At 43.3% G+C, this 13,158-nt stretch overlaps 1 protein-coding gene across 1 annotated transcript in view; it reads right to left on the reverse strand.

Moving 5' to 3' along the window:
• Positions 1-13,158, reverse strand: part of fbn2b (fibrillin 2b) — a gene marked incomplete at its 5' end in the record, with an annotated part of 46,474 nt that overhangs the window by 16,595 nt on the left and 16,721 nt on the right. Inside the window, 19 exon segments of the mRNA XM_084308440.1 lie at positions 438-590; positions 4,167-4,292; positions 4,840-4,959; positions 5,172-5,300; positions 6,788-6,904; positions 7,236-7,361; positions 7,830-7,908; positions 7,910-7,956; positions 8,791-8,839; positions 8,841-8,875; positions 8,878-8,899; positions 8,905-8,915; positions 9,216-9,287; positions 9,780-9,929; positions 10,466-10,591; positions 11,090-11,215; positions 11,534-11,602; positions 11,898-12,059; positions 12,827-12,949. Of these exon segments, the coding sequence (XP_084164566.1) occupies positions 438-590; positions 4,167-4,292; positions 4,840-4,959; positions 5,172-5,300; positions 6,788-6,904; positions 7,236-7,361; positions 7,830-7,908; positions 7,910-7,956; positions 8,791-8,839; positions 8,841-8,875; positions 8,878-8,899; positions 8,905-8,915; positions 9,216-9,287; positions 9,780-9,929; positions 10,466-10,591; positions 11,090-11,215; positions 11,534-11,602; positions 11,898-12,059; positions 12,827-12,949 (1,842 nt within the window).

Below are 13,158 nucleotides of genomic sequence, written 5' to 3' on the forward strand. Positions count from 1 at the left end.
AGGTGACAGTCTGACGGTGTTCTTATAAACAACAGCCAAGGTTTAGGAGATATGACATTTGGCCTATTCTCCAGTTTCTCCAGTTCTAGTGTGAAGAACAAAGCCCCGTCTTTTGTTTTAATTCTTCTCATCTTTATTATTATATCTGGCATCTCATGTACGTCATGTCAATCATGTATTTAATGTTAAGTCTGACCAGACCTCTTTCTCACTTCCTGGTCAGACATTAGTATGTCTGATTGTAAACTGAGCGCTGTGGCCGCAGAAATAAAACTATTTTCATATATACAAATTGACTCGTCTTAATTTCTACAGTTCACTGTCATGGCTCATTTGAATTATTCCACAAAAGCTCTGTGAACTTTTCCTAGACAGCTAGGTGGACAATGTCCCACTACGACAGCCAGGCGTGCGTCAGCTCAGTGTGTGTCTCTCACCCTCGTTCTCTTGTGGACACAGCTCGCAGGGCAGCCCCCAGCCCTCGCCTGGCATCTTGCTGCAGCAGCACTTGGCCTTGGTGGTGTTGAAGGCTTTGGGCACGGAGCACTTCCCCCCCTCGAACCTGGTGAAGCAGAAGCTCTCTCGGGTGTCTGCCGTGAAAAGATAAGATAAGAAGATAAGGGGAAATTCGGGTGTCAAAGCAGCATGGGGGGGGGGGATACAGGGGGGGGGGATGCATAGCTTCACAGTCCTATATATACGCTATACCAGGGCTATTCAACTAAATTGTTCAGGGGGCCACATTGTCAGAAACCCAAGGGGCCAGGGGCCGGACTGCCACGGCGCCTCCCCGTGCTATGAATATATGTACACTTGACACAACACGCAACCACATTTTCACAACTTTTATTTAACTACATTGCAAAAGTAGTATACTTTTCAAAAAAAGTGCTTCATTTATGTGCCACATCTGCAACATCTCCTGCAGAAAGTGCTTCATTTATGACTGTGCAACAACTGCAACATCTCCTCTTCAACATTTCAATATAAAAATTAAATAAAAAACAAACAAGTGCATGATGTGCATCTGAACATTCTAACATCAACACTTGAACAAAAAAACACATTTATAGTGCAGCTGAGCTTATGAAAAAGTGCTTCATGTCTGTGCAACAACAGCAAATCACAGCATCTTATTAGCACTTATTGTCCACTCTTAACTCTCAAACATCAGGTGGGTGGGGGCAGACAGGCCTAGCCTACATACACACAGGGGTGTAGCTCGAGATTCTGGGCCCCATGAAAGAATTTATTTGTAGGCCCCCAGTGAATGCGAGCGTGCGTAAGCGCGCGAGCGGAATTTTCTTTGGCCATTTTTTTATTGATGAAAACGCATAATATGGTTTTTACCTATACATTCGGATCAGCAGTTCAGCACCTGCACTGTTGGTGGGTGAGCCTAGTAAAGGATGTCGCATTGCGTTCATCTTCAATGAATGGACCAATGCAATAGTCTACCAAAGCCCCCCCTCTCTCTCTATATACACACACACACACACACACACACACACACACACACACACACACACACACACACACACACACACACACACACACACACACACACACACACACACACTTCAGAAACAAACATAGTATCAATGAGAGCATCAATAATACACGTGAGTATTATTGCCATACGCCCCTGCATACACACATCTAATGAGAGCGATTGCACTTATTTGACTGGGCAATGGCAGAGAAAGAGGGTTCATAGGAAGTGAGGGCTACCCGCAAACAGTGATGCAAATGCTCATTTGTCAAGGAGGCACGGTTGCTTGTTTTAATGGCATTCATGTGAGAGAAACTGGATTCACAGGTGTATGTTGAGCCAAACATTGTTAGCACAGATATTGCCAGCGTTTTTATTTTGGGGAATGTCTTGACATGAATACACTTTATCCAAAATGTTGTGGTGGATTCATTCTCAAGTGCCTGCTTCAGAGCAGATGATGCTTGCATGTCAATTATTTCAAGTTGCAGGAGACCTTCATCAATGTGAAGTGATGCAAGGAACTCTTGTCCTTTTGTGGAAATAGCAGCTACATTGGCAAATGGGTTGCTCACAAAATGCATCAATTCTCTGGACATGTCAAATTCATCAAATCGACTTGCAAAGTTTTCCCTCAATTTATCAATGAAATCTGTCATTAATTGAGTGACTTTTGGCTAAATTGTGCGTGTTAACGTTGACATGAAAAAAAAAAAAAAAAAAAAAAAAAATTTATTATCATGTAATCTTTGGCGGGCCGGTCAGAATCATCCCGCGGGCCGGATCTGGCCCGCGGGCCGCCAGTTGAATAGCCCTGCGCTATACTATAGGTAGGTACACTTAAAATATAGATACAAATACAATATAATGTAAAAAAAAGTACAAACACAAGATAGTCCAGTGATGAGAGTCCAGTGATATTATATATGTGAATATATATGAAATACAAGATAGTCAGTACGGTGAAGTGAGTCTCTAGTTCTCAAGTCCAGAGTTGTGACAGTGATAGTTCTGGCAGCAGAGCCGGCCGTCCGAGCCCTTTGTTGTAGAGCCTGATGGCTGCCGCTATAAAGGACCGGCCCAGGCGGTTTGTGGTGTGTCGGGGGGGGATGAGTCTTAGGCTGAACGTGCTCTTCATTCTGGCTAGCTCCTCGTGAGAGGGGTTCTCCATGATGGAGAAAGAGTATAAGCGGTTACTGTAGACAGATTCAGCTTGGAGGCCTTTTGTTTTATTGCTTGATCTGGGGGTCACTGATCGTCAGTGTTAACACATTGGACGCCAACAACGTCATAATTCGTTATTTTTTTTTTTAATCTACTTTTTCTCCCCCTTTTTTTCTGTGATTTTTTCTCCCATCCCAATTTCCTCTTGTGCCAATTCTCCCTCCCCTGTCCTGATCGTTGCTCGCATGTGCCCCCCACTGGCCAGTCGTATGGAGGATAGAAGCCCATCACATGTCCCCTCCGATACATGTGGAGGCAGCCAGTCAGCTCGGAACTAGGCAAAATCTGCATACTGTATGGCTCGCTGATAACAAACTATCATCACACATGGGCAAAACAGAGTCCATTCTCTTCGGTTCAAATAACAAACTCAGCAAGACCGACGGCTTCTCAGTTACAGTGGGTGACAATATTGTCACGAGGAAAGATGAAATTACCTACCTGGGTTCCATCCTAGAGGCTAATCTTTCCTGTGACAAAATGGCATCCAATGTAATAAAAAAGGTCAACCAATGAACTTGATTCTTGTACCGGATCTCCTCTCTGGTAAACAAGAATACACTGAAGACTCTGGCAGGAGCACTCATTCAAGGGTACTACGACTATGCTTGCACCGCATGGTACCAAAGCACCTCAAAGGCGCTAAAAACAAAATTACAAACATCTCAAAACAAACTGGTCAGACTACTGCTTGACCTTACTCCTAAAACCCACCTCACCCCTGCCCACTTTGACAACCTAGGATGGCTTAGAGTAGACGACAGAGTACAGCAACTTGCAATGGGCCTGGTCTACAAGATACACTACACGACCAAGGTACCCATGTACATGTCAAAATACTTCCCAAACTTCCCAAAGGTCAGTGAATACCACGATCACAACACCAGAGGGAGCTCCACAAATCATGTTAAACCCAGATTCGGCTCAAACAAGGGACTAAACACGTTTCGCAATTATGTCACATCAATGTGGAACGCCCTACCCACAGCTGTAAAGGAATGTCAAATTCAAAATTTCAAAACCACTCTCAAAGAACACCTACGGGAGACTGCAATTCGAAACTGGCCCCTGTAAATGTCCTAACCCAATGCCCTCCAATGTACAGTAAATTACCAAGTATGGTTTTGTCAATATTCCAATGTACAGTTTTGCTTGTACAGTGTCCCCCACCCACTCCTCCTACCCAAAATACTTCATACAGCATTTGCCAAGACGTGTGTGTGTGTGTGTGTGTGTGTGTGTGTGTGTGTGTGTGTGTGTGTGTGTGTGTGTGTGTGTGTGTGTGTGTGTGTGTGTGTGTGTGTGTGTGTGTGTGTGTGTGTGTGTTGTTGTGTGTGTGTGTGTGTGTGTGTGTGTGTGTGTGTGTGTGTGTGTGTGTGTGTGTGTGTGTGTGTGTGTGTGTGTGTGTGTGTGTGTGTCGGCTGTTAATGGCTTGTTCTGGTTCTCTCACCGAAGCAGCGGCGTCCATTGTCGGAGAGCACGAAGCCGGGCTGGCAGATACACTGGAAGCTGCCGGGATTGTTGTTGCAAGTGCCAAACTGGCAGATGTTAGACTCCACCTCACACTCGTCGATATCTGCAAAAGAGAGAGAGAGAGAGAGAGGGAGGAGAGGAAGAGAGGGAGGGGATGGAATGGCCAGATGGCCAGGTCAGTTAATGTGAGACAGCCTGATGTTAGGGTGTAGGTGTTTATCAGGACGCTAGCTGTTTGAAGAGGTGGGTGTGGACGTGTGAAAGACATGACACCGTCCTCTCTGTAGCATGTGAAGCATCGCTGCATGTGTGATGTCAAACTCTTTGGTGTGTGTGTGTGTGTGTGTGTGTGTGTGTGTGTGTGTGTGTGTGTGTGTGTGTGTGTGTGTGTGTGTGTGTGTGTGTGTGTGTGTTGCTGTTATCCTCTTTAACCTTCTGTTCTCTAATTATATCAATATGTTTATTTGATTATTTATAGGATCTCCATTATCTGAGGCCATGGCATTCAGCAGTTAGTCTCCCTGGGATCCACACAACAAACTGTACATTACATTAAAGAAATTAGTACAAGTACAAGACTAAATAATAGTGTGTGTGTGCGTGTATGTGTGTGTGTGTGTGTGCGTGCGTGTGCGCGTGTAAGTGTGTACCTATACACTGGTCGTTCTGTACTTCGTATCCAGGTGGGCAGATACAGCGGAAGGAACCGTCCAGGTTCTGACAGGTTCCTGGAGAACAGGTACCAGGCAGACTCACACACTCGTTGACGTCTGAGGAACACATGGGAGAAAGAGTGTTTTTAGATGTAGAGCACCTCATAGACAGGCGACGCCACTCTGCCCCTAGTGGCGTCTCACAGGCATGACACTTGCGTGTTCGGTCAATGATGTGTCCCCGTTTGTTTAATAGTCCATAATCATTGAATTTAAAACGATAAAAAAATAGTAAAAGATCAAAAGTTATGTGTCGATCACTGACGTACCGACGCAGTTCTTTCCGTCTGGCGTGTTCTCGTAGCCCTCCTGGCAGAGACACTGGAAGGAGCCCAGGCCATTGATACACTGTCCGTTCCTGCACACCTGGCCCTGCAGTGAACTGCACTCATCGATGTCTGCATGGTGAACACGGGACAGAGGGATCAGTACTTTAAAAGCATAGGACTCAAATATACTTCAACAAAGCCACACATATCTTTAGAAGGTCCAATCCGTAATCCAAAATGTAAATACATGGGTATCTTTAGATTAGGTTAGATTCAAATGTATTGTCATTATACGGCACAAGTTACAGTACAACGAAAATAATGGCATCCAACCAGAGTGCAAATGTAGCAGTAAAGTGCAATAGTGATATATAATGTACAGGTGATTAAACTGGGTATACAATACTGTATATACATTTGTACTATTGAATAATAGTAATGTACAGAGTTGTAGTATTCATATGTACAGTGATACAGGTATAAAGACACTATGGTAGTAAGTCATACTGGCCAGCAGTGTAACTAGTAAGAGTAGGTAAGGGATATGTACAGATATAGATAATATTATAGTATCTACAGATATGTAAAAAGGATTATATGCAGGTACAGTATGTAGAGACAGATGTGGAGACAACTATGGTAAGAATAATATAAGTGTATATGTATATATATACATGGTATATACACCATTATTGTACATGCTATCATACAGAGTTATATGGGTTATATATATATATATATATATATATATATATATATATATATATATATATATATATATATATATATATATATATATATATAATATAATAAAGTCCCTTACAGGGACTGGCACTGGACAACAGGTATATATATATAATGAGCTTTGAATTGTATTTGCTGGTCGTTGCATGTCATTGGTAATGTGCGTAGGATAGAATATAACTTTAATTGCCACACAGCTAGAGCCACTGGTATTTGGTTTGGGTACGTCATGTTTAAAAACACAGCTTCATAGTTGTACCGGCTTGAGCCTCACAGTCGCCATTACGATGGGATGTACTAGAGTAAAAGAGATTATTCTGTATTCTGATTTACAGTAGGTTAAGAAAGTTCCCAGAAAGATACATTTTCCATTCATAAATAAAAAAAGAAAATCAAGAATGTACATGAATATATCCCACAAATTATATGGTCCAAAATAGAGTGGTTTTGGGGCTTTAAAGTTTTGGTTTTACAGGACAATGATTTATTACCCCTCTATTCTGGTTAAAAGAAAGTGGTATAATTGAACTCTTGAACTGAAGAACCATATAAGTCTGTTTTGATATGTCTTTGGACGGCCCATGTATTTGCAGTTGTGCAGTTAATCTAAATCACTTGGGAGTGTGAATGTGATACATCACAAGAAACTACTGAACCTCGACTGTCTTTAACCATGAATGAACACAACGCTCTAACTTACCATCTGTAGATAATAAAGTTTGAAAACGTTGTTATTACTCTGAAAAGTTAAAAATGGAGTTATATGGTTCTTCGCCCAAGGTACTCAATTGTCAACGTGTCTATTTCGGGACGACACATTTGGATTACTTCTGATTGACAGTCCTATAATAACAAGAGGCAGAGATACATACCCATGCAGTCATTGTTGTGCGTGAGCTCGAACCCGGGGAAGCAGAGGCAGTTGTAGGAGCCCACTGTGTTCTTACACGTTCCATTACCACACGGCTGTCTGTCACACTCATCAATATCTAGGATAGAGTACAATGGTTAAACACTGAAATAGTCCCATATCCTTACTGGGGTTGTATGGTATATTAACCCCATTCACTACCACACTACAAAGGGTTAAAGAGACAGTAGATATCTTGATGAGGGATTAAAAAAGGCTCTTGTACAGTAGACAGTTCTATGAAAAGGGCAATGAGAAAATATCAAAGAAAATAAATATATGCGTGCAAGTTTGCTACTTCATTATGGCCATTATAATGTCCTATTCCATTCTGTAATGTCAACATATGGAGCAAAGTGTTGTGTGTGTGTGTGTGTGTATACACATGGTTTTTAGATCTCGTTCCTCACCCATGCACATGGTCTGATCGGAGGTGGCCTTGAAGCCGTTGTGGCAGAGACAACGGTAGCTTCCCTGCATGTCAATACACTCTCCGTGGCTACACACGTTAGGAATCTCCTGGCACTCGTTACGGTCTGAGGAGGAGAGAGAGAGAGAGAGAGAGAGAGAGAGAGAGAGAGAGAGAGAGAGAGAGAGAGAGAGAGAGAGAGAGAGAGAGAGAGAGAGAGAGAGAGAGAGAGCGAGAGAGAGAGTTGTAGACACAGGCCAAGAGAGACAGGTGATGGAGGGAGGATTAACACATCATACTTGATTTATAAAGTACTTCATATTTATCATAATTGTTACAATAACTTTATTCCTAATCTATGAATGGGTTAGTAATCAATCTGCCCAAGAGAGACGTTCAGTATAAACTACCCTGTCTGTCCTCCCACTGAGCAATAAAGACAAACTCTTAACAGACTCTTACCCCCCCCCACTAGGGACACCACTGTGATACAGTTCCCTTACCATCTACACAGTAAATCCTTCTCTCCACCCCCCCCCCCCCCCCCCCCCTCCTCCAAATCCCTGTCAGCCTTGTCAGGAGGGGACAGACTCACCCACGCAGGCCCCGCTGGGGGACAGCTTGAAGCCTGGTGAGCACTCGCAGCGGTAGCTGCCTGGAATGTTGATACAGTTGGGCGTTGCGTTGGCACAGGTTGTCTCCGCTATTACACTCATCAATATCTGAGCAGGGCAGAAGCAAGGGAGAAACAGCAGATATCAATCACAGGCTCTATAACTGTCTGGTCTGGAGTTGGCTATGGTGTAGCAGGGGAGCAAACACAGCGGTGCCATTTTGGCTCCGGTGCAGCAGGAGCAGTCGCTGGCCGGCTGCTTCAGGGTGATTGAAGGCCCTGGGAGGCGACTGTGGGCTCCCATACAGCAATATACTTGACTTTACAAGGGATAATCATGTGGAAAGGCCAGCATTAACTCCAGTGGAGTGGAGTGCTTGTAAAACTGCCTGTCTCGTCGGCGAGTGAGTGTGTACAGGTGTGTGTTTGTGTCTGTGTGTGTGCGTGCGTGTGTGTATGTGTGTGTGTTTGTGTATGTGCAAACGCATTAGTGTGGACATGGCGGGTAAGTGTTTGTACTTAAGGCAGTGAGTGTATGAAGGAAAAAACCTAGGTGCATATAGTGTTTCATAGACAACAAAATGGGTCAAGATGACATGAGTGGGAGTGAGTATGAGGAGAGAGAGAGAGAGAGAGAGAGAGAGAGGGAGAGAGAGAGGGAGAGGGAGAGGGAGAGAGAGAGAGAGAGAGAGAGAGAGAGAGAGAGAGAGAGAGAGAGAGAGAGAGAGAGAGAGAGAGGGAGAGAGAAAGAGAAGAGAGGGAGAGAGAGAGAGAGAGAGGAGAGAGAGAGAGAGAGAGGGAGAGAAAAAGAGAGAGAGAGAGAGGGAGAGAGAGAGAGAGAGAGAGAGAGAGAGAGAGAGAGAGAGGAGAGAGAGAGAGAGAGAGAGAGAGAGAGAGAGAGAGAGAGAGAGGGTCATGTCTGCATGTTATGTCTGCTTCTTACCTTCACAGATGAGCAGTATATTGTTGTAGCTGAAGCCCATGGGACATTCACCAGCGGAAGCTTCCTATCTGGTTGATACACTCCTGTTGGCACAGATACCTGGGATCTCCTGCACTCATCAATGTCTAAACAATGATGTCAGCAGCGCATAAAAATACTGAAATTCAATCTGTTATAATAATAATAATAATAATAATAATAATAATAATAATAATAATAATAATAATAATATACACTCCACTACAGTCCACAAAATAGTATAGAGAATTAATTCAAGAGATAGTATAGACTCAATCCACAAAGTAGCATTTAGACATGATACACAAACTGCCCTCAAACTGGCCTTCAGTTGAGACATTATTAGGAACCCAGGTATGATCATACAGTTCAGTACAACCTCTGATCGTGTACGACGATGACCTTACCGATAGGTTTGCCGGTGTGGATGTCTATGATGAAGCCAGGAGCCTGGTTACCACACAGCAACTGGTACTCGGCTGGGACAGGCAGGAGAGAACAGTCAACATGGCATCAAAGAAATACATTTTGATAATTGGTGATTTGTTCTATATGTAGTTTGCTGTAACATTTTCAGTCACACTGAGTCCCAGACACAAAGTTCCAAGTTGTATACAACTTTTAGAAAGAGGAAAACGACAGCTCCCTAAAGATATCTGTATTTTATCTCTACTCCTAATATTAAACAAGCTGTTTACATATTCAGTTGAATATAAGTAATAATGTGTTGTCACCTCCTAAGTGGCAGGTTAATACACTGGAATAAGACCAATGTAATGCACTCCCCATTGTAATGTCCATTGTTTTAGTAAAAGATGACAAAATCTTGAAATATCCCCAAAAATCTATGTTTTTGACTAAATAAAATTCCACTGAAAATGTCTAGCAGCGCTCTATTACTTCACTGTTGGTTGTCACAGGGCATCTGTTGAGTTAAGTGAGTGTGTGTGAGGTTCAGCGTGTCCACTCACAGGTAGCAGGCGTGGGGCAGGATTCACAGGGCTTGTTCCAGGCCTTGCCCACGTTGTACGCACAGCAGCACATCTTCTTGGTCATGTTGAAGGAGAGCTCGTTCTCACAGGTGTCGTTGTAGTTGCGGTAGCACACGCTCTTCCTCATGTCTGCGGGACATGAAGTGCCAGACACTCAGTCTCGAGTCCGTCAATGAAACAAAAGCCAATATACAGGCAACCAAATAATTTGGACCAAAAACATACTTTATATATATGTATATAACGTATATTTAACTTTTTGTATTCTCAATGTGAAGTGTAATGTATGTTTCTTTTTTGTGATACATTATTTTTTTTCTTTTCTTTTAACAACAAAACAACATCAACAATAATAATAATACTGACAAGACAATAATAACTAATAAATACAAAATACAAATGACAAAATATACCAAGTAGAAAATAAAAACACAGCAGACAACACAAAATACAGGACCCCCCCCCAGGACCAACACCCCACCCCCACTCCGCCGCTACATGGAGCTTTTGACCAACTCGGCCGTCGCAGTCCACATTTAAATACCCGCCTGTCCCACCCCAACAATCCGAGCAGTTGATATATCTCCAAATAAATAACGTCCGGCAGTGTGTAACTGTGTATGTTTCTTCTATGTTGTATTGAACTGAACAGACGTCTCTCTCACCCATGCAGTTGTTTCCTCCGTTGACCTGCATGTACTCAGGAGGACACACGCAGGTGTAGTTGCCCAGCGTGTTGTAGCAGGTACCAGGACCACATATCCCCATGTGGGCTGTGCACTCATCGATATCTACACACACGGGAAATACATGGTAGAAGACATTAATCAAATTTGAAGTGTAGTCTTCTTTATTTTTTTTTACAAAGACAATCCCTGCATGCATCATTGAGCACAGGGTGACAGTGACAGTTACCGTCTTCCTGGACTTTTACTTTTAAAACAACATTGTTGTTACTTACTGTAGACCTCTGTATATTTTATACTATAATGTATATACATAACATACGAAATGTGAATCCCGGACCGTACTTTATTATTATTATTATCTTATTCTTAGGCTTATTTTATTCTTAGGCTTTTTTTTTTTTGTTATTCTTATTTGTGACTTTGTTCTGTCTACCTAAATGTTTACTGTGAGCGATTTGTAGTGCCAAATTTCCCTCGGGATGATTTCTATTTATTTCTATTCTATTCTATTCTATGAATGGACAACCAAAGAAAAATACATGTGCGCTGTTTGTCGATGAAAATAAAAGTTCCAACGGAGTTCCGTCCTCTGGTCCTTACCCTCGCAGATGCGTGTCTCCTCGTTCAGGTAGTAGCCTGCCGGGCACTCGCACTGGAAGCTGCCGAAGGTGTTGACACAGTTACCACCCTGGCAGAGGCCTGGCAGCTCCTGGCACTCGTCAATATCTGGAGCGCACAGACAGACGGGGTTGATCAGATTCACGAGTTACTCAGTCGTCAGTTAGACTGACGTGATGGATGTTTATTATGACATGATGCCACACACTGTATCTGTGAGACGCTGACATGGAAGAGTACAGTCATCAACATGCTGCCGCTACACAGGCGGCTGAGGGTGTTGTTGTACTAGAACACTGAAGAGGGTCACACACAGTCAGACACGATGGTTGTCGCATGACACGCATACAGTAACACTGTAATACGGAATATTACTTTATTCATTCATTAATGAAGGTAACTGATAGCAGAGGGGAGATGACTAACCTTCCAGGATGACAGTGATGGGGTTGGGTCTGAATCCCTCTCCTCCAGGACACAGAGTCTTGTAATCCGCTACACAGAAGAGACAGACAGGGGTGTGACTGTGACTTTTAGTCCGATGGATTTTTGCTACAGCTATAAACAATTCTGAACTATATATATACTATATACCTATAGCTAACTCAGCGAGCGATAGCTATACTAGATAATGAAGAGCTTCAAAACCACATGATGATACACATTGTGGGGTCAAATCGATCACTTCAGTTATCAATCAATTACTCTATCTATTAATTAATCAATTGCCAGTAGCTTATAATCAATCAATCAATCAATCAATCAATCAATGAATCATTGTAGCTCATACTGGAGTTGGCTTGGGGACACATTTCACAGGGGTTTCCCCAGGCGCCTCCCAGGGAGCAGCAACAAGATGCTCTGGTCACGCCCACTCCGATCTCCGCACTGCAGGAGATGCCTCCATCGCCACGCGCCAGCGTGTCCAGGAAACAGTTGCCAACGCGGGTATCTGAGACAGAGGGAGAAAGGGTTACAAAACCATACATGCAGTTTTTATCTGACTGAATGTCTGAATTTTGTTGCATTCAAGGAGCTTCCTATTATTATAATTATTTTTCATATTTTTGGGCCAGGATGGAAGCACCCCCCCCCCCCCCCCCCCCCCCACATTTTCTTTTGTGGAATTCTGTATGTGTAAATTAACTGTACACTATTTTCCTCTTGTCATATTCATATTTCTTTGCTACTGAAACCCATGTCTGTATTTTCTTTAAGGGTACGTCTTCTCTCAACCCTTGCTATAGACTTAGACCTGCTAGATCCCAGTTCTACTCACCCACACAGACTTAGACCTACTAGATCCCAGTTCTACTCACCCACACAGACTTAGACCTACTAGATCCCAGTTCTACTCACCCACACAGCCTTAGACCTACTAGATCCCAGTTCTACTCACCCACACAGCCTTAGACCTGCTAGATCCCAGTTCTACTCACCCACACCGACTTAGACCTACTAGATCCCAGTTCTACTCACCCACACAGCCTTAGACCTGCTAGATCCCTGTTCTACTCACCCACACAGCCTTAGACCTACTATATCCCAGTTCTACTCACCCACACAGACTTAGACCTGCTAGATCCCAGTTCTACTCACCCACACAGACTTAGACCTACTAGATCCCAGTTCTACTCACCCACACAGCCTTAGACCTACTAGATCCCTGTTCTACTCACCCACACAGACTTAGACCTACTAGATCCCAGTTGTACTCACCCACACAGCCCACTCCCGTGGGGTTGAGCTCAAAGTCGGGTGGGCAGTTACACTCGTAGCTCCCTGGCGTGTTCACACACAGCCCGTTGATGCAGTTCACTGGGTCCGCACACTCGTTGATGTCTGCGATACACAACAAAATGCAAGCATTCCCAACACATTCTGAACTTTTATCAATTCAATTGGTCAGGTCTCAAAAAAGAAGAAAAAAAAAAGAAGATACCAATTCTATTTCTTTATCTAGCCATTATTCAGTGAGTGATTCTCATTCATGTTACAAACCACCAGCGTCTGCACTCCTGACGGTGAAGAGAGATGACGGAAGGATTACA

Source organism: Notolepis coatsorum, assembly GCF_963971535.1.
Source record: "Notolepis coatsorum genome assembly, chromosome: 2".
Taxonomy (NCBI): Eukaryota; Metazoa; Chordata; class Actinopteri; order Aulopiformes; family Paralepididae; genus Notolepis; species Notolepis coatsorum.